This window comes from Macaca fascicularis, chromosome 11, assembly GCF_037993035.2.
Source record: "Macaca fascicularis isolate 582-1 chromosome 11, T2T-MFA8v1.1".
Classification (NCBI taxonomy): domain Eukaryota; kingdom Metazoa; phylum Chordata; class Mammalia; order Primates; family Cercopithecidae; genus Macaca; species Macaca fascicularis.
Window position 1 is genome coordinate 111,243,475 of NC_088385.1, and position 21,507 is coordinate 111,264,981.

The window sequence follows — 21,507 nt, forward strand, 5'->3', positions numbered from 1 at the left end:
TATAACACCTGTGATTACATTGGGCCTAGTGGGATAATCCTGGAAAATCTCTCTCTAGAACCTTAATCACTCTTTACACGTAACATAGTCACTGGTTCTAGGGATCCAGACTTTGACATTGGAGAACTATCGTTCACCCTATCGTAGAGAAAGACAACATATTCCTGTTAACGATGATAGCTCTGAAGAAGAGTTGCTTGGATAGAGGTTGAAGTGCTGCCTGAGAAGAAGGGTTAAGGGGAGGCTCTTTGAAGGAGGCATTTGAAATGTAATCTCTTTTTCATAAATCATTTACCAGAATACAGTCATGCACTGTATAAGGTCAATCATGTGTTACACATGAGATCAACAATAGACCACGTATATGGTGGTGGTTCCATTAAGATTAGACTGGCCCCTAGTGAGGTGGTAGTGCTCCCAAAGTCGGGCCACAGAGATGAAAGACAGGATACCCACCCTTGCAGAATTGATGGGATCGTGTGATGGTGGCAGGGGGATCTCAGAGGAGGAACACCCAACTCAAGATGTATTAGTCCACTTTCACACTGCTGATAAAGACATACCCAAGACTGGGCAATTTTCAAAAGAAAGGGGTTTAATGACTCACAGTTCCACATGGCTGGGGAGGCCTCACAATCATGGAGGAAGGCAAGGAGGAGCAAGCCACATCTTAATGTGGATGGTGACAAAGGCAAAGAGAGAGATTGGGCAGGGAAACTTCCCGTTATAATACCATCAGATTTCATGAGACTCATTCGCTATCACAAGAACAGCACAGGGAATATCTGCCCCCATGATTCAATGACCTCCCACCAGGTCCCTCCCACAACATGTGGGAACTCAGTTTGGGTGGGGACACAGCCAAACTATATCACAAGGGCTGTTAAGTAAAGGCTTCTAATTTAAGCTTGAAGGGCATGAAGGGGTTGGAGTGGAGAAGAGAGGACATCCCAGGTAGTGTAACAATGTCTGTGCTAAGTGCTGTGGCTACATGTGTTATTGGAGTTGTAAGAAAGAAAAGGAGAATATTGGGAACTGAAGAGAGACTTGATGGATAAAATGGGCCTTTTGTGTTGGAATCTCTTAGAGTGTTGGTTAAAGAAGCCACCAGCCTCCAAGGGAATGCTGTGGAAGGGTAATATGTTTGTACATTGAATAGAAATAATGTAACATCATGCTAGTCTTGTCTGTGTGCTGGATCAAGATTTGTTAGGAAGAGGACATTTCAAAATAGTGGAGATTGACGCAGGGAAACTCAGCGGAGGACACCAGTAAAATACATTCCAGCACTTCTTGACTTAGTTCCAGGCAATTTCCCTTCTTCAGGAGGTGAGGAATTAGTAACTTAAAGGGATTAATTCCTACCAGCCACTATGCTAACATGCATTATCTTTCTTAAACTCAGCCATTTGATGAGGTCAGGAACCTGTTAGCTTCGTTAAGGATTAGGTGATTGGTCCAAGTCACCTGGCCTTGTGAGTGGTAGAGCAAGTATTTTAACGCAGGTTATTTCTGCACCAGAGCCATCTATAATGGTAGGGGGGAAAAAGTACAAATCTGGCAAAGGATAGAAACTAAGTTTGGGGGGAAAGTCAGGATTTTAAAAGACTGCCACAGTTGAATTGCTTTCTGTATTATGCCCTTTTCGGGGGAGCCTGGAGCAGTGTTTTAGTAGGAGTGGGGCTGGGGAAAGGGATTGGATTACTATGACAGGCAGGTGGAAGAAAAGGAAGACTATCCAATGTGTAAGCCTTGCCAACAAGTGACGAATGCCTGCAGGTCATCTACTCATATTCTGTAGCAGTGATTCTCAAAGTATACGAGGCCCTTTTGGCATAATTTAAGGTCAGAATTATTTTCATAATACTAAGATACTGTTTGCCCTTTTTTTTTTTTTTTTTTGAGATGGAGTCTCGCTTTGTTTCCCAGGCTGGAGTGCAGTGGTGCGATCTTGGCTCACTGGGAGCTCTGCCTCCTGGCTTCATGCCTTTCTTCTGCCTCAGCCTCCCGAGTAGCTGGGATTACAGGCGCCCGCCACCACGCCTGGCTAATTTTCTATATTTGTAGTAGAGACGGGGTTTCGCCGTGTTAGCCAGGATGGTCTCTATCTCCTGACCTCGTGATCCTCCCACCTCGGCCTCCCAAAGTGGTGGGATTACAGGTGTGAGCCACCGCGCCCAGCTGCCCTTTTCACTTGAATTCTCTTGCATGTAAACTGTGAAGTTTTCCAGAGGTTACATGACAGGTGATGTGGCAACAGATTGAATGGAAAAACAGATACGAGCTGTCTTTTGTTGTCAGACATTAAAGAGAATTGCAAAGATACAAAGCAGTGCCATTCTTCTCACCAATTTAAAAAAAATTTTAAATAAAAACACTCATGTTAACATTTAATAAATATATTATTCTTAAATTTGTTAATATTTTAAGTTTCTTCCTAGTTTTAATTTCTAATATAATAAATAGATAAAACCCACATTAACAAGCTCTTTGGAGTCTCAGTTTTAAAGCTCTGGTTTAAGATTGTAAAGGAGTCCTGAGATGAAAAAGTTTGAGAACCTCTGTAGCAGCCACCACAGTCAGCCGACATAATTTCTAGTAATTGTAATTGGAAAAGAATGGGGGCATTTCTCTCCTTTCCTTATCCCATCTCTCTGCTACCTTCTTATGCTGTCTGGGGGAGCTGTCTTCTACCTTCTATCTTATTTTTATTTTAAGTGAGGTACCATTTACATGGAACGGAATGATAGCACTTTCAATTTTAAGTTCGGTTAAAATTTTAAAACATAATGTTTCTTTCTTTTTTTTTTCTTTTTTTTTTTTTGAAATGGAGTCTCACTCTGTCGCCCAGGCTAGAGTGCAGTGGCACGATCTCGGCTCACTGCAACATCCACCTCCTGGGTTAAAGCAATTCTCCTACCTCAGCCTCCCGAATAGCTGGGATGACAGGTGCATGCCTCCACGCCCGGCTAATTTTTTTTTTTGTATTTTAGTAGAGACAGCGTTTCACCGTGTTGCCCAGGCGAGTGATGAACTCCTGAGCTCAGGCAACCCCCCCGCTTCAGCCTCCCAAAGTGCCGGGATTACAGGCATGAGCCACTGAGCTCAGCCTCATAATGTTTCATTCTAAGGTCAACTGAATGCTTCAATTGCCTGTGTCTTACCAATTTTACCTACAGTGCTTTAAAATGGTGAGGTTCATTCAGAGCTTTTTTGGTAAAATCTGTGCACTGGTTGATACAATTTGACTTTAAGCTTGAACCAGGAGACCCCAGGTTAGATACAGAACTTCAGTAAGGAACTGATTGTAAACATTGGTGGAGGGAGTATGTGGCTTTTCAGCATGAGGATACATTTTCTGGTATTTGTTCTAGTGGGTATGTTGGAGGAGGGGGATTCTCAGAACCGTGGTTTTCATTTAGACAGCCAGTTATTGTGTTCTGTCACCATCTTTGCTAAGTTCATGCAGATAAAATGAGATTGCGATTAAAAGTGATTGTATGTTATTTTTCCAGCAGGACATCTAACTGCACTTGTTAGTTAACTCTTAAACCAGTAAGTCATGCTCTTTGAGACTGAATAGGGAGTCACACTAGTTCCTTGAAGCTTAATTGATCCTTTGATCGAATGGCTGTTATTACCAAATTGTTTTTCCCCCACAGTGCCTTGTATTGAAGGAGGAGCCTTGGCCATAATGCCAGTTGATGAGTACTGGCTGTGTTTACCAGCCTCTCATGCTAGACCTTTTGTGCAGACTGTCAGGGTGGTGCAGTCTTGCCCCCACTGTTGCTGGTTTCCAGGTGTTCTCCCTTCAGTCCCTGAGGCACTACATATGCCTGCCATGCTGCCAACAGGTAGCCACAGTGCTGTGCTTCCTCCTTCACATTGCTCCACCGCATCCCCTTCCACATCCCAAGAACCTTGTTCTTCTGCTGACCCCAAGCTCTGCCTTTCACCCCCTGCATCTGATGGTAGGCAAGAGAGAAATGTGCAGTTTGGGCTGGTAAGTTTGGGGGCTCTTTTTGTTATTAAAGTTAAGACTTTTTGTTTGTTTGTTTTTTTAAATGAGATGGAGTCCAGTGGTGCGATCTTGGCTCACTGCAACCTCTGTCTCCCGGGTTCAAGTGCTTCTCCTGCCTCAGCCTCCAGAGTAGCTGAGATTACAGGGGCCCACCACCATGCCTGGCTAATTTTTGTATTTTTAGTAGAGAGAGGGTTTTACCCTGTTGGCCAGGCTGATCTCGAACTCCTGACTTCAAGTAATCCTCCCGCCTCGGCCTCCCAAAGTGCTGGTATTACAGGCGTGAGCTGCTGCGCCTGGCCTAAGACTTGAGTTTTTGAAAACATTTTATTGTGCTTATTAACAACTTTCTCAGTCATTATCTCTTGTTAACATAGATTTTTATTTTAGTAAGAGATAATATTAAATATATCGCCAAAATATCATATTAAACTGATTTGAAATATAATTAATGTGTATCAGAATAATATTAGTGGAATGAAAGGATTTTTTTAAAAATTGAGAGTCTAACACCTAAATTATAAAAGTTTGTTACTTGCTAAGTATATGGAAACTAAATATTAAATATGGGAGACTTCATGCATATGCAATTAAAGGAATGAACTTTGCAGAGTTGTGCCTATTTAAAATATCCTACAAAAGCAGCAACTTTCACGTTTAACTTTTCATGCAGTTCAGTATCAATTGACAGTTCTGTTCTGATTTTCTAGATGTTATGCCCCAGCCAAACAGTACAGAAAAGTCTTAAATAAATATTTGGCTGATCTTTTAAAATTGTTATATTGATATTAAGCTATGCCCATATTTACCAAGCCCCTATCTTTAAAACCTAGTTTAAAAATTCTAGGAAAAAAAGGCTGATGATTAAACCTGATTTAGACCTAAGCTGGTTTACTTATGTGGAGGTAATATACGAACACTTCAAAGTAGTTAGCAATGACAGTGTTTGGGGCTAATAAACTAACATAAAGCAAGCAGTTCACAACTTTAAGGAAGGTTGAATATTTCCATCTGTATGCTGTAATTATAAATCAAACAACATTTTCCCTTTGAAAATTCCTTTTGTTTTTCTTTAAGAAAAGGTTTTCTTAAAAGCTTTTTGGACATTGCTGATTTTAAGTTAAATTATTTTCTCTCCTGTTATTTTTCTTTAGGCTTATCAGGAGGGCAGACTTCAAAAGCTACTAAAAATGAACGGCCCTGAGGATCTTCCCGAGTCCTATGACTATGACCTTATCATCATTGGAGGTGGCTCAGGAGGCCTGGCAGCTGCTAAGGCAAGGCTCTTTGTGTTGTGTGTTGTCTGGGTGGTAGTTAGAATATTAACATTCCTCACAGGGTTCTCTCCGCTGTCTGTGGAATTTATTTGATCCACTTTTGTGACATTTTGCACATTAACTTGGGCAGGACATGGACATGATAAGGGACCACTTTATAAATCATTTTTCCAGATTGAAATATACATTACTTATATAAAAGTACAGGGCCCAGTAGTTTGGAACATGTTTCCACTCACTTTAAAGTTTAGTTGATTTCTCAGAGATAATAAGGGTGTTGTGCCTGGTGCAGTGGCTCACCACGGCTGTAATCCCAGCACTTTGGGAGTCCAAGGTGGGTGGATCACCTGAGGTCAGGAGTTCAAGACCAGCCTAGCCAATGTGGTGAAACCCCATCTCTACTAAAAATACAAAAATTAGCTGGGTGTGGTGGTGGGTGCCTGTAATCCCAGCTACTTGGGAGGCTGAGGCAGGAGAATGGCTTGAACCTGGGAGGCTGAGTTTGCAGTGAGCTGAGATCGCACCATTGTACTCCAGCCTGGGCAACAGGAGCAAAACTCTGTCTCAAACAAAAATATATATATATATATAGGTGTTGTGTGGAAATGGTTTGAAATTAAGCAAATATATTTCTTAATTAATATTTGTCTTTTTCACTTGATGATTTCCCTGTTCATAACCCCTTCTCTCCAGTATAAAAAAGATGGAGAGCAATTGGGTTTCTTAAACCCGTTTATTAAAAATGATTTGCTTTCTGTGTATGTGCGGTTAATAACCACTAACTCTGTGGTCTGAGGGTGATTGGGAAGAGGATGTATAAATAAAGAAGGTTAGGAGTGAGGCTCCTGGTCCTGAATCAAGATAAATTTCCCATGTGAGGACCCCTTGGGCCTGTCATCCTTACCCAACAGGTTCCTTTAAAAGATGAAGTGGTTATACTTCCCTAAGGTGTAGCTTGTGTTGAATCAGTAATGGGTAGAAGCTGCCCAAGTTAGGGGCAGACCAGCATGAAGCAGTGCTTTGCTGAAAGTAATTCAGGAATAATACCTGATGTGTTTTACTCCAGGGATGGTGTGTTTGAAAGACATGTAGACTCAGTCCTTTCAAATAACCTTTGGAGGTCTAGTTGCCAATATACAAAGTTTATTCTCTGAGAAAGAAAAGATACTCTGCAAAACAAACTTCTAACTCTTGTTTCCTTCCCTCAAAATAGAATTGGAAACATCATAGATATTGTCAACTTTTTAATGAGCTCCTCATGTGAAATTTTTAGGAAGTCTTGTAATACAGAAGAAAAAATTCTTCAGTATTCTGCTTTAGAAACCAAATTAGATTAAACTTTAAAATGATTTTTAAAATATCACCTTATAGGATACAGGTTGCATTAAGGGCTGTAGACTGTCAGTAAACCTGCTTTTTCAGCTACTTGGCAACTTGCTTGGAAATGGCCACTTTCTTTTTTCAGGTATTGCTTAATCTGTTACTGTTTGAATGGAGTTATGTGAGAAGTCTAAGGTTTCCAGCTGATTCTAACAATTTTACTACTCTATTATGCATAATTTTAAAATCTACTCTCACAACTATCTGAATATCTGTTAATTTTTATCCTGGAGTTGAATTAATCATCATGATGTGTGTGAAGTACCCAGGTATTAATTACTCGTTATGCTTTTTTTTTTTTTTTTTTTTTTTTTTTTTTTTTTTTGAGACGGAGTCTCGCTCTGTCGCCCAGGCTGGAGTGCAGTGGCCGGATCTCAGCTCACTGCAAGCTCCGCCTCCCGGGTTCCCGCCATTCTCCTGCCTCAGCCTCCCGAGTAGCTGGGACTACAGGCGCCCGCCACCTCGCCCGGCTAGTTTTTTGTATTTTTTTTTAGTGGAGACGGGGTTTCACCATATTAGCCAGGATGGTCTCGATCTCCCGACCTCGTGATCCGCCCGTCTCGGCCTCCCAAAGTGCTGGGATTACAGGCTTGAGCCACCGCGCCCGGCCTCGTTATGCTTTAAGCTCTATAGCTTAAAAAAAAAATCATAGATTTTTTTTTTTTTTTTTTTTTTTTTTTTTGAGACGGAGTCTCGCTCTGTCACCCAGGCTGGAGTGCGGTGGCCGGATCTCAGCTCACTGCAAGCTCCGCCTCCCGGGTTTACGCCATTCTCCTGCCTCAGCCTCCCGAGTAGCTGGGACTACAGGCGCCCGCCACCTCGCCCGGCTAGTTTTTTGTATTTTTTAGTAGAGACGGGGTTTCGCCGTGTTAGCCAGGATGGTCTCGATCTCCTGACCTTGTGATCCGCCCGTCTCGGCCTCCCAAAGTCCTGGGATTACAGGCGTGAGCCACCGCGCCCGGCCAAAATCATAGATTTTTAACAGCCCATTTCCAATCTGTCATGTTAACCTTTCCAACTCACTTTAATAATTTTATTTTCCAGGAGGCAGCCCAATATGGCAAGAAGGTGATGGTCCTGGACTTTGTCACTCCCACCCCTCTTGGAACTAGATGGGGTAAGCTTTTAAAATACTCTAGAAGTGATGTTGCCGAAGTAGTTTTCCCCTGGCAGTAATCTAACTGGCTCCTAAAGCCTAATTTAAAAAATTAAAAACTGGCCGGGCGCGGTGGCTCAAGCCTGTAATCCCAGCACTTTGGGAGGCCGAGACGGGCGGATCACGAGGTCAGGAGATCAAGACCATCCTGGCTAACACAATGAAACCCCGTCTCTACTAAAAATACAAAAAAATTAGCCGGGCGAGGTGGCGGGCTCCTATAGTCCCAGCTACTCGGGAGGCTGAGGCAGGAGAATGGCGTAAACCCGGGAGGCGGAGCTTGCAGTGAGCCGAGATAGCACCACTGCACTCCAGCCTGGGCGACAGAGAGAGACTCCGTCTCAAAAAAAAAAAAAAAAAAAAAAAAATTAAAAACTAAGTTAAAGAAAAACTAGCCCCAAAACATATATATCTTTTATTTGAGCCAAGTTAAAATGGATCAGGTTAAATGCTAAAAATTTAGGTTCTTTGGCACAGAGTCAAGAAGTAAAAACCTTGTCTACAAGCTATGATTTAAAGGTAAATATTTGAGTAATCTAGCATATATAGGGGCTTAATAACTGAAAATTTAAACTTTTCATATGTGGATTTCTGTTTTAAATCTACCTCCTACATTGAACAAAACTGGAATGAGATACCTTACTGCCTAGCCCTTACTGCTTCTCGGTCTTGATGAATTATATGTTCATTATTCATTTATTCAGCAAATGTTTATTGAACATTTATTATGAACCATGGCAGTGATGATATAGCAGTGAACTTGGCACATTCAAAGTTCCTGCCCTTGTGGAGCTTATATTCTAAGTGGGGAGACAAAAGATACGTAAGAACTTTAGGAGTTGTGGTAAGTGGTATTGAAAAAATTATATAGTGGCATAGAGACGAAGTGGATAAAGGAGAGTTTAACTTTGAGAAGATTATCAAGGAAGGCATCTGAAGAGGTGGCATTTAGAAGAGGCCAAAGAATGAGAATGAGCCAGCTGTCAAAAGGTGAGGCAGAACTTTCCAGGCAGCTTCTCTTTCTTCGAGGATAGCACATACAAAGGCCCTGAGGTAGGTAAGAGTCCTTCATGGTTGTGGCATAGATAATGGGAGCTGGAGGTGGTAGTGTGAGGTGAGACCAGAGAGGAAGGCAGGTGTCCCTATCGAGGGCTTTGTAGGCCCAGATAAGGAATTTGGACTAATCAAAGCATATAATTTGGACTAAATTGGACTAATCAGAGCATATAAATGAGCTTTTGAAGACTCTAAGGCAGGGGAGCCATGTGATAATATAACATTTTTTAGCCGGGCGCGGTGGCTCACGCCTGTAATCCCAGCACTTTGGGAGGCCGAGGCGGGCGGATCACAAGGTCAGGAGGTCGAGACCACGGTGAAACCCCGTCTCTACTAAAAATACAAAAAATTAGCCGGGCGCGGTTGTGGGCGCCTGTAGTCCCAGCTACTCGGGAGGCTGAGGCAGGAGAATGGCGTGAACCCGGGAGGCGGAGCTTGCAGTGAGCCGAGATCGCGCCACTGCACTCCAGCCTGGGCGACAGAGCGAGACTCCGTCTCAAAAAAAAAAAAAAAAAAAAACATTTTTTAAAGATTACTTGGCTGCTTGCATTAGAAGGAACCAAGAAGCAGGAAGTCCAGATAAGGCGATGTCACAATTTCCGATTCATCCGTTCAGCAGACACTTAATGTGTCAATCTGTGTCAGACACTGCTCTTGTTGCTAGGTATTCCCCTTCTGACCTGTGAAGTTTATACTCCAGAGAGATGCTGGTAGCATTCTGCTCAGAGGACCGACTTTGAGCTGTGAAGTCTGTTGCCATCTTTCACTCTTAACTCATGTCATTTTGGTCACCTGCCTGTGTTTTGTTCTAATGGAAACAAGCTGTAACCATGTTCTTTAAGCTTAGGGATACTAAAGTTTTTTTTTAGGGAGCAAGGGAAGTCATGCATCCTTTAAAAAACCAAGTGAATGCTGTAGGCCACCTCCTTAAAAAAATGCACATCAACACCAAAAAAAATTTTTTTTTGAGATGGAGTCTCGCTCTGTTGCCCAGGCTGGAGTGCAGTGTGGCGCTATCTCGGCTCACTGCAACCTCCACCTCCTGGGTTCAAGCCGTTCTTCTGCCTCAGCCTCCTGAGTAGCTGGGATTACAGACATGTACCACCACGCCTGGCTAATTTTTTTGTACTTTTAGTAGAGATGGGGTTTCATCATGTTGGCCAGGCTGATCTCAAACTCCTGACTTCAAATGATCCACCCACCTCGGCCTCCAAAATGCTAGGATTACAGACGTGAACCACCACGCCTGGCCCATATACACCAAATTTTATGTGTAGTTTAAGAATCACTACACTCTAATCGCCTAGCATAACAACGCCTTTATCAGTTACCTCTGTGCATAGATTCAATGGCAAGTGCAGATGCTGCTTGAATTACAATGGGGAACTACATCCTGATAAAATGCTTTGTAAGTTGAAAACAAGTCAAAAATGCATTTAATACACCTAACCTCCTGAACATCATAGCTTAGCCTAGTCTACCTTAAACATGCTCTGAACACTTACATTAACCTACAGATGGGCAAAATCATCTAACACAAAGCCTATTTTATAATAAAGTGTTGAATATCTCATATAATTTATTGAATGCTGTACTGAAAGTGAAACACAGTATGGGTGTATGGGTATCAACATGAAGAGAAAAATCGTAAGTTGGGTCATCTATATAGGGTTGTGTACATAGTAAAATTTCAATTTCTGGCATCTTTATCAGCAATCAATTAATTTTCTATCTTTGAAGTATATGGAAATCGTGGAAATCTGCCCCTCTTTGTTTCGTTTTAGGATGATGTTACCGTGTTTGTTATGTAAGGGTCTCTGAACTGATGAATATTGTAAGATTTAGGAATAAACTTTATTATTGGCCACATTAAGCAAATATAATACAATATTTCTTAGAGTTGTAATAATTGTTGACTTTGAAGATTTGTAAGGCTTGGAAAGCAGGCTATAAACTGATTTCTCAATGTTGTTGTAGGTCTCGGAGGAACATGTGTGAATGTGGGTTGCATACCTAAAAAACTGATGCATCAAGCAGCTTTGTTAGGACAAGCCCTACAAGACTCTCGAAACTATGGATGGAAAGTCGAGGAGACAGGTATGAGAGGGAAAAGCTACTCTTGTGTTTGTGCTTTTGGTGGTTTGAGCTGCAATCTTTGTAATGCATCATCAATTTTCATGAAGAGAGCAAATAGCCTAGTTGTTTTTATTGTTTACATTTTTTATGGATATAATCACTGGAGTTATCCTTTGTCAAGTATTTACATAGTTATGGTAACAACAGATATTGCATTTGGATTATGGTATTTCTATAATATAAAATTAGAGTTCTTTTGAATATATTGTCATGTAGTGTTTGTGAGAAATCATACAATGTTTATAATTTGTAAGAAAGTACTAATTGCATTTGCTTTCTTTTAAAGCTGTTACATTTTTCTTCCTCCAAAGAAGTCTGGTTTCATGAGCCGATATTTGGGGGGGTGGGGGTTGTTTGTTGAGGAGGGGGTGGTTAGACTTTGTTGGATTAAAAATATTTAGAGCACTCTAAAAACCCTAGACGAGTTGAAGAGATTGGAATTGTTAATTTAATTTAATTTAATTTATTTATTTATTTTGAGACAGAGTCTCACTCTGTCACCCAGGCTGGAGTGCAGTGGTGCCATCTCGGCTCACTGCAAGCTCCGCCTCCTGGGTTCACGCCATTCTCCTGCCTCAGCCTCTCGAGTAGCTGGGATTACAGGTGCCCACCACCACACCTGGCTAATTTTTTGTATTTTTTGTAGAGATGGGGTTTCACCCTGTTAGCCAGGATGGTCTTGATCTCCTGACCTCGTGATCCACCTGCCTTGGCCTCCCAAAGTGCTGGGATTAACAGGCGTGAGCCACCATGCCCGGCAGAATTGTTAATTTTAGAAAGTAGATTGCATTATCTAGTAGAAGAATAAAGTAAGATTTGGCATAGCTTCCTGGCTAATTTATGACGTATGTCACTCTGTTGTGAAGAGTGAAACTCTAACCCCTATCTGATTTGAGGTTTGAGACCTATGCATTATGGAGCATTTGAGGGAAAATACTCCAGCCAGTAGCCAGGTTAAACTATTTTGTGGCTTTTTCAGGGTTTTAATTGTGTATTAAATGTAAAGATAAGGCATAAATACATGCTTGGAAAAATTTTGCTGTCACTCAAACTAGTTATGCTTCTTTTCTTGATGCTTTTACTTCCTACTTAAGATAATAGTACCTTTTCCAAGTCTGGAATCTTAGAAAATCACTAACTTTTAAAGTTTTATAATGTTGGGGTCACATTGTTTGCTCAGATCCTTAAGAGAGAGAGGGATATAAGAAGAAATTTTGTAAAACATTGGTAATTACTGCAGCTTAGATGATTAGCATGTGTAGGTGAGTTATATACTATTCTATTCCACTCCTAGTAGAGAAACAGCAAGTCCTGAGACTTTTGTAGTGGTAGACAGGCCAGGCAGGCAGGTTAGTCCAACCTTCCTGCAGCCTTCCCCGCCCACAAGCTACCTGGTCCTCTAGAACCATAACCACAGTGGCATCTGCAGTTACTTTTTTTTTTTTTTTCTTTCAGTTGAACCAATCTCTTAAGGTTCGCTCTAATTCTAACATATTATGATCATATGAATTGAATTCAATATCCATAATCTATCTGTTCTCTTGGAGGCTATAAATCAGTTTTTTGTGCTGTCATTCCCACTTCCAGAGGCTGGCCAGTAAGTGTTATAAGCCTGTTTTAACACTTACTGTATAGCCAGTCTACTTGCCCACTGAATTAGAGACTCACATTCCTCATTTCAATGAGAGAAGCTTTCAGTATATGTTGATTCTCTTCTTCCTTCCAAACCACAGCTGCCCTAGGTAGGACCTGTCTTTTGCCTACCACCAGAGTATATTTACCTGTATCTTATTTATTTCCCTAGTCATTTATAAGATATTGATTATTGGGCCAGGTGGCTCATGCCTGTAATCCCGACAGTTTGGGAGGCCAAGGGGAAGGATCAGTTTGAGACCAGAAGTTCAAGACTACCTTGGGCAACAAAGCAAGACCCTGTCTCTTAAAAAAAAAAAAAATTAGTTGGGCATGGAAGCCCTCTCCTATAGTCCCAGCTTCTTAGGAGGCTGAAGCAGGGGGATAATTTGAGCCCCGGAGTTTGAGGCTGCAGTGAGCTGTTATTGATTGTACCACTGCACTCCAGCCTGGGCAACAGAGTGAGACCCTGTCTCTAAAGAAGAGATTATTGAGGCTGGGTGCAATGACTCGTGCCTGTAATCCCAGCACTTTGGGAGGCTGAAGTGGGCAGAGCACTTGAGGTCAGGAGTTTGAGACCAGCCAGGCCAACATGGCAAAACTGCGTCTCTACTAAAATTACAAAAAATTAGCTGGGCGTGGTGGCCCACACTTGTAGTCTCAGCTACTTGGGAGGCTGAGGCATGAGAATAGCTTGAACCCTGGGGTTGGGGGGTCAGAGGTTGCAGTGAGCCCAGATTGAGCCATTGCATTCCAGTCTGGGCAACAGGGCAAGACTCTGTCTGGGGGGGGAATAAAAAAGAGAGATTATTGAATACCCAAGGGTTGATTTTTATCCTTTGAAATTTAATATTACTTTAGTGACCTGAGGATTAATTTAATTATGACAGAATCAAAAAGAATAAAAAAGTTTTCTCTTTGATGAGATATGGGAGTTTGGAGGGAAATGTGATGGACTCTTAAAATTCTGTCTACATGAACAGTCAGTGAATTTTTTCCATAAAAGGCTAGATGGTAAATATTTTAGGATTCTTGGGGCATAGGGTCTCTAGTAGCTACTTAACTCTGCCCATGTAGTGTGAAAGTAGCACTAGAAAATATTGAAATAAATAAGCATGGCTGTATTTTAATAAAACTTTATTTACAAAAAGGTGATGGGCTGGATTGGCCCATGGTTTCAGTTTGCCAGCCCCTGACATAAACATTGTTACTAGTGTAGTAACTCCATACTTGGCTACATCAGAATCTCTTGGATTTTCTTACAAATAGAGAATCCTAAGCCTTAATATATCCCAGAAATCAGTAAAATTCAAGTTCATTTCTAGATAAAGAAGGGAAGAGTTTGTGTATTGTTATTTTAGTTTAAAATTGTCAGGAGATCTGTCTTGTATTATTTGATTGTATTAGTCTTATAAAAGAGAAAGAATATTCAAAGATGAAAAAGTGGCATATGTGCTCAAAATGGAGGATTTGCCCTTTTAGATTGCCTTTTAGAGCTCTGCTCCTTGTATTTCACTTGAGTGATTATTGAGAAATGATCTTTGCCAGGAGTTGAAAAGCCAAACAAGATTTTGTCTTATTTCCTTATACAGTTAAGCATGATTGGGACAGAATGATAGAAGCTGTACAGAATCACATTGGCTCTTTGAATTGGGGCTACCGAGTAGCTCTGCGGGAGAAAAAAGTTGTCTATGAGAATGCTTACGGGCAGTTTATTGGTCCTCACAGGATTAAGGTAATTATGTGACATCCTGCCTAGTTTTTTTTTTTTTTTTAAAAGCTTTGGTTGGAAAATGTTAAAGTATTATAATAAAAGTAATAGCCACTGTGACCCAGACTATCCAGTTTGGTGATTTTGCTGTCATATCATCCTATGGGGCCTTGTGTGGAGGTATGGTAAAATGTAAGCGTACTGAACCAGACCACCTGGATTTGAGGTTTGGCTCTGGCACTTACTAGCATTGTGACTTTAAGCAAGTCTGTTAACTACTCAGTCTTAATTTATCCTTTTTACTATATTATTGTCCTCATTATGAGGATGAAATGAGACAATGTAGTGAATGGCCTTTGTTAACTATGAAGTTTACAATTCTGAGGAATGATTACTTAATAAGGTTTTCATATTGGTTCCTTTGTAGGCAACAAATAATAAAGGCAAAGAAAAAATTTATTCAGCAGAGAGATTTCTCATTGCCACTGGTGAAAGACCACGTTACTTGGGCATCCCTGGTGACAAAGAATACTGCATTAGCAGGTAAAGAAAAAAAGCAGGGTGGAAAAGAAAAACCTATTGTGGATTTTGCTTTCACATTTTTCTTCAAACCCACTTCGTCAATTTTTTGGACTTCAGACAAATTTCTTTGCCACATTGTGCCCTCTCTAGGGGCAGGGGTTTAGGAGAAAGAGAAAAAGGAAAAATGATTTTAAAGGAGAACTTTTTTTTTTTTTTTTTGAGGCGGAGTCTCACTCTGTCACCCAGGCTGGAGTGCAATGGCCACATCTCAGCTCACTGCAAGCTCTGCCTACCGGGTTTACGCCATTCTCCTGCCTCAGCCTCCTGAGTAGCTGGGACTACAGGCGCCTGCCACCTCGCCTGGCTATTTTTTAGTAGAGACGGGGTTTCACCGTGTTGACCAGGATGGTCTCGATCTCCTGACCTCGTGATCTGCCCGTCTCGGCCTTCCAAAGTGCTGGGATTATAGGCTTGAGCCACCGCGCCCGGCCTAAAGGAGAACATTTTAAATATTGAAAACTTCAAACATTGGTCATCTTGCTACACAGAATTAGTATCACTAACATACTAGTATAGATTTATATTTACATTTGTATTTGAAATTTATGCATGTGTATGTAAGTATGTAATCAATGGATATTCACATTTTGTAAAATAGGTATGATACATATATACATTTAGATTTTATAAAATGAAGATCATATATTACCCTTTAACACTTGCAGAGTGGCTGCTAAAAGAAATAGAGGTTGGCAGGTCATTTAGATTTATCAGACTGTAGACCCTACTCAATGCTGTTGAACGGTTACGGTGTCAGTGTAGAAGGACCTCCTGAAATGAGTCAAGCAAGGAGATGTTTTGCTGTGTGGTTTATTTTTGCCTGTCAAATGGTAACACTGCTGACATTGTTCAGGAGCTTTCAATTATGAAGTCATTAAGACAGAGTGTTGGTAAATGTGTTTGGATCCCTTTTGCTCAGGAGTTTCTGATTGTGTTATAAATTACTCTTCTCCTTAAGGCTCTTTTTGGTATATGCTTTTATCCTTTCTCACATGGTGGAAGAGGTCTCAGGGGCCTTTTTTATGAGGACATTAGCCCCATTCATGAGTGGTCTGCCCTCATGGCCTAATCACTTCCCAAAAGCCCCACCCCTGATATCATTGCCTTGGGGTTTAGGATGTTAATCTATGCATTTGGGGGGTACATAAACATTCAGACAATAGCAGGCCCCCTTCTGATATTTTTTAAAAACTCATTCTCTAACAATGCTTTTATGATCTCTGTGTCCCTAGCTCAACTAGAAGACTTTTGTCAGGTTCTACTTTTTATAGTTGACTTTTATATTATAAGATATTGAAAGTTTTTTTCCCCCCCATTCTTGTCCACATTCTTGATAATAATTGGTGTTTCAGCTGAGGACAGGTAACACAGGTTTTTCCACCTCAGAGAGAGCTGAGTGGTGGCATGAGGATGGAGGTTAGGGTTTGCAAATCTGTGATTTATTCCAAACAGTTCAAAATCATTTAGTGTGAAGATGAATTGGACTAACTGACTAATATCAGAAGTCACACAGTTTGCTGTGTTTAGCTGTGGGTAGCTTGAGCTACTCCCAAAGCAGCTGAGTGGCAAGAAAGGGTATTTAAGAATTATAAAAACTTCTAATGTATTATGTGTGTAGCTAGTAGAATGTTTATCATCTTGAAAGTATGTTCTTATCAAAGTAAAAATGTGTACTTGGATTTAGTAATTACTCATATAGGAACTTTTTTTTTCTTCTTTCTTTTTTTTTTTTTTTCCAGTGATGATCTTTTCTCCTTGCCTTACTGCCCGGGTAAGACCCTGGTCGTTGGAGCATCCTATGTCGCTTTAGAGTGTGCTGGATTTCTTGCTGGTATTGGTTTAGATGTCACTGTTATGGTTAGGTCCATTCTTCTTAGAGGATTTGACCAGGACATGGCCAGCAAAATTGGTGAACACATGGAAGAACATGGCATCAAGTTTATAAGACAGTTTGTACCAATTAAAGTAAGTGGGTTTGCCTGTAGGTTTGTTGATTCTACATTCAGGTAAAAGGCAAAAAGAGAGTTGAGTTGGTGGTGGAAGCATCCTTTCAGCATTATAAACCATCAGGAATGCTGATTCCCCTACTGCTGTATGCTGGTATATAAACTCGTACCTCCCTACCATCTAAAGACCTATATAGCTTTGTTCTTATTTATAGATTAATAATCTTTTCGTTTGTCAACTTTCTCACTTTTGGTTTTCTTCTGTTCAGTGCTTTCCTTTATGCATTCCTTTGTCATCTTTGGTCTGTTAATACTTTGTTTCTTCATATACACCAGAGATTTAAATAAGAGTTCAAGACTAGGCCCTACCTGCACTCCCTGGCTCCCCGTAGGACATTTCCCCCTTGGTATATGGTACAGTCTCAACATAAACACTACATACTTCTGGCATCCCGCTTATCTCATTTATTTATGTGTGCTAACCTTTTTCACTCTTTTAATCTTTTGAAAAGACCTAATACTATGCCAAGTCACACCTGGGATTTGTTAACATTATCAGAAATGTTTTGATACATAAGAGTGACAAAATTGAACACTTAGTGTACGTCTCAGACTAATAGATAATTTTCTCTAGTGCAGGGAAAATGGTGGGACTATTTTGTTAAACTTAAGGAATTGTAGTTGTCATTTCTTTTCATCTCTCAGTGGGTTGACTTGAGTTGTGTATGTGACTATGGATCTCCTAATGCTGATACATAAGAATATGAACTTTGGGATTGGAATGACCTGAATTCACATACTATTCTGCCAGTTTCTTGCTCTATGACTTTGGAAGAGTTACCTCTCTGAACCTGTTTCTTCTGTAAAATGAGGTTGATAACAGCATCTAACAATTCTTGTGAGAATTGCATTAGCCAACACTTATAAAGTAATTAGAAAAGTACCTGGTAGAGAGTAAGTCTAAAGTAAATCTATCTCATAATATCGTTGTGAAGATTAAGGCACAAATTTCCTGGAAGCTGTCAGTGCTTGATTACTGTAGCTGTTTTTTATTTTTACTTTTTTTTTTTTTTTTTTTTTTTTGAGACGGAGTTTGGCTCTGTCACCCAGGCTGGAGTGCGGTAGCCCAATCTCGGCTGGCTGCAACCTCTGCCTCCCAGGTTCAAGCGATTCTGTTGCCTCAGCCTCCTGAGTAACTGGGGCCACAGGTGCATGCCACCACACCTGGCTAATTTTTGTATTTTTAGTAGAGAAGGCTTTCACCATGTTGGCCAGGCTGATCTTCAACTCCTGACCTCAAGTGGTCCTCCCAGAGCAGCGTCCAAAAGTGCTGGGATTACGGGCTTGAGCCACCGCACCTGGCCTAGCAGTAGAGGTATATATGCTATATTTGCAGTAGAGCTATGATTCATAACAACAGTAAACAATAGTTGTGTGTATATGCTGTACTGATAGAAAGTAACATCTTCCTATATATATATTTTTTAACATATGGGGAATTGTGGACCCTTTTGAAAACCTGGTGGACTATTCCTAGTAAAATAGGGTTACCAGAGTATCTGATTCCCACAGCTGGGTATTAAACTCTTGCTGTATTATAAAGTGACCGAATGGAAGGAACCTTCTGTGGAGAGTGGGGAGAGGGTACATTTTTTACAGAGAATGTAGTATGTGTAGAAAGGCTCTGTGGGAAGAAATATTGTTCTAGATACAAAAAAGGCCTGATTGAAGTACAAAAGTGAATAAGGGTGGAGGTGGGATGAGGACCTTAATGTTTCCAAACTAATCTTAAGCAGTGGACCAGTTAAGCTCTTTTCCAAGGATTAGAACATTTTAATTAAAGTTAAACAAGAAAGACTTTTCCAGTATGTTCAGAGAGGCTTATTTAACTATATAAGAAGGAAAGGGAATTCAGGAAGGAAATTTTTATTACTTATTGATGTCAAATAAAATAACCCTGGATAGTTTTCCAGGTGGGTTTCTAAGTCATTAAACCTAGTCTGTAGGTTGTCATTGACATCTATGTGTAGTGGGTTGATATATTTATTCTCATCTGCCATCACTCAAGTATCAGGGCTCGCTCATATCTTTCTACATCCTTAACAACTGAAAACAACCCCTGGTTCTGATAAACACCCACATCTCCTTGCCCACTCCAATTTTTAAGACGTTCTAGCTGTTACCCAAATCACTATTGACCTACTCTAATTTAATCTATCCTTTGTTGTCAATGAAAGCTGAGCATCTGTAGTCAAAAGAGAATCTCTGAATTTGGGCAACAGTTGCCCTCCATGGGATTAATGGTTCTGGGTGAATCACAAGATAGAAACCTGGGAAAAGCAGTAAGTCATTGGTTTGATTTTTAGGGATGGTAGTGTGCTTTGTGTAGCTTGCTTTTTTTCCCCGTTTTTCTCTGAATTTTATTGTTTGAGAACTCTTTAAAAGAAAGCCCTTCTAGCAGACAACATTGAGCAGTGAAAAAGAAGGAGATAATCATTTATCATCCTAATGTTAAGTGAGGGAGATGGGACATAAAAGACCTATCAAGCAAGATTTTATATTTTAACTTTGGGTTAACCAGATGGAAGGGGAAGGTAGATAATCCAACTTGATAAATGTCTTTATTTCACAGTAAAACTTGATCACTCTTACAGATTGAACAAATTGAAGCGGGGACACCAGGCCGACTCAGAGTAGTAGCTCAGTCCACCAACAGTGAGGAAATCATTGAAGGAGAGTATAATACGGTAAGGAATGGGCCCAGGTTAATACTTTATCAGAAAGCAAATAACGTGCTTATTGGGTATCTTATAGGAACTTAAAATGGCTCTTAGTGATTTCCAAACGTACTGGTTCTATGCCCATTCTAAGACATCTCAGTAACTTATAATATTAAAATTTGTTTTGGTGGCTGGGCGTCTTGGCTCACGCCTGTGATCCCAGCACTTTGGGAGGCCAAGGCGGGTGGATCACAAGGTCAAGAGATTGAGACCATCCTGGCCAACATGGTGAAACCCTGTCTCTGTTGAAAATACAAAAATTAGCCGGACGTGGTGGCGTGCGCCTGTAGTCCTGGCTACTCGGGAGACTGAGGCAGAAGAATCGCTTGAACCCAGGAGGCGCAGATTGCAGTGAGCCAAGATTGTGCCACTGCACTCCAGCCTGGGCAACAGAGCGAGACTCCGTCTCAAAAAAAAAAAAAAAAAAAGAAAATTGTTTTGCTAAAGGTATGGCTTCAGATTTTTTCCACTGTAACTTAAAGTATTAGTCAAATGGCTATACAAAGGCAACAGAATTTTTAAATGAGCCAGAATTTCTGTCCTGTGTTATTTCCTTTCATCTCTCCAGACAACCACTTAAAAAATAATTTAGTTACAGACTATGATGTCGTTGTCTTTAAACTTGGATAGGTTTATTAATTATGAATTCTCTTTTTCCTAATAAGAAATAGAAAATAATTTCTAATATATATGTTCAAAGGATTTTTTCTGAAGATTTTAATTTATTTAAACTCTTGCATTATTTTCTTAGTGAAATATTTATTTCCGAGTTTGAAAAATGAAATCAGATTAGCTTAGTAAGCAGAGAAAAATAAGATTAAGTAATAAATACAAAGCCTTTTTGTTATTAGTCACTAATATATTAATAATTTTTCAGGTGTTGCTGGCAATAGGAAGAGATGCTTGCACAAGAAAAATTGGCTTAGAAACTGTAGGGGTGAAGATAAATGAAAAGTAAGAAAAAACCTTTATTATGTCATTTATTTATTTACTTATTTATTTATTTTATTTGAGACAGAGTTTCTCTCTTGTCTCCCAGGCTGTAGTACAATGGTGTGATCTCGGCTCACTGCAACCTCTGCCCACTGAGATCGAGCCATTCTCCTGCCTCAGCCTCCCACGTAGCTGGGATTACAGGCATGCACCACCATGCCCGGCTAATTTTTGTATTTTTAATAGAGAGGGGGTTTCGCCCTTTTGGTCAGGCTGATCTTGAACTCCTGACCTCAGGTGATCCACCTGCCTTGGCCTCCCAAAATGCTGGGATTACAAGTGTGAGCCACTGTGCCTGGTCTGTTATGTCATATTTAATACTATTTCAGTTATTTACAGCGTTGGTCAATTATAGAATTTTAGTTTTTTGTTTGTATGTTTGTTTTTTTGAGACAGAGACTTGCTCTGTCACCCAGGCTGGAGTGCAGTAGTGTAATCTCGTGTCACTGCCACCTCCGCTTCCTGGGTTCAAGCAATTCTTGTGCCTCAGCCTCCCTGGTAGCTAGATTACAGGTGCCTGCCATCACACCTATAATCATGCTGGCCAGGCTGGTCTCCATCTTTTGGCCTCAGGTGATCTACCCACATCAGCCTCCCAAAGTATTGGGATTACAGGTGTGAGCCACTGTGCCTGGCTGAATTTTAGATTTTTTAAAGCTAATTTTTACCATAGTTGAAGAGCTCAACTAGAAAACTTTTCTTCAGTGCCATTCACATTAGTATTTCCTGTTTGTTTTCTTTTTCCATTTTGGGGGGAGTTATAATTTAGAATCCTCACTCTTAACCATTGTGTTGGAGTTCTTCCATTCTAAAATTTCTTAGTTTTCTTATTTCTTT

At 40.5% G+C, this 21,507-nt stretch overlaps 1 protein-coding gene across 24 annotated transcripts in view; it reads left to right on the forward strand.

Moving 5' to 3' along the window:
• TXNRD1 (thioredoxin reductase 1) overlaps positions 1 to 21,507 on the forward strand; it is a 184,685-nt gene that overhangs the window by 139,068 nt on the left and 24,110 nt on the right. For 19 of the 24 annotated variants that reach the window (XM_045365819.3, XM_074007649.1, XM_045365816.3 and 16 more), the window contains 8 exons: positions 5,176 to 5,298; positions 7,723 to 7,795; positions 10,868 to 10,987; positions 14,251 to 14,393; positions 14,797 to 14,912; positions 16,691 to 16,916; positions 19,552 to 19,644; positions 20,555 to 20,631. In XM_045365819.3, the coding sequence (XP_045221754.1) occupies positions 5,176 to 5,298; positions 7,723 to 7,795; positions 10,868 to 10,987; positions 14,251 to 14,393; positions 14,797 to 14,912; positions 16,691 to 16,916; positions 19,552 to 19,644; positions 20,555 to 20,631 (971 nt within the window). Of the gene's footprint in view, positions 1 to 5,175; positions 5,299 to 7,722; positions 7,796 to 10,867; positions 10,988 to 14,250; positions 14,394 to 14,796; positions 14,913 to 16,690; positions 18,273 to 19,551; positions 19,645 to 20,554; positions 20,632 to 21,507 lie in introns of all 24 variants that reach the window. The other 5 variants (XM_065524730.2, XM_074007652.1, XM_065524733.2 and 2 more) reach the window with 3 other exon arrangements.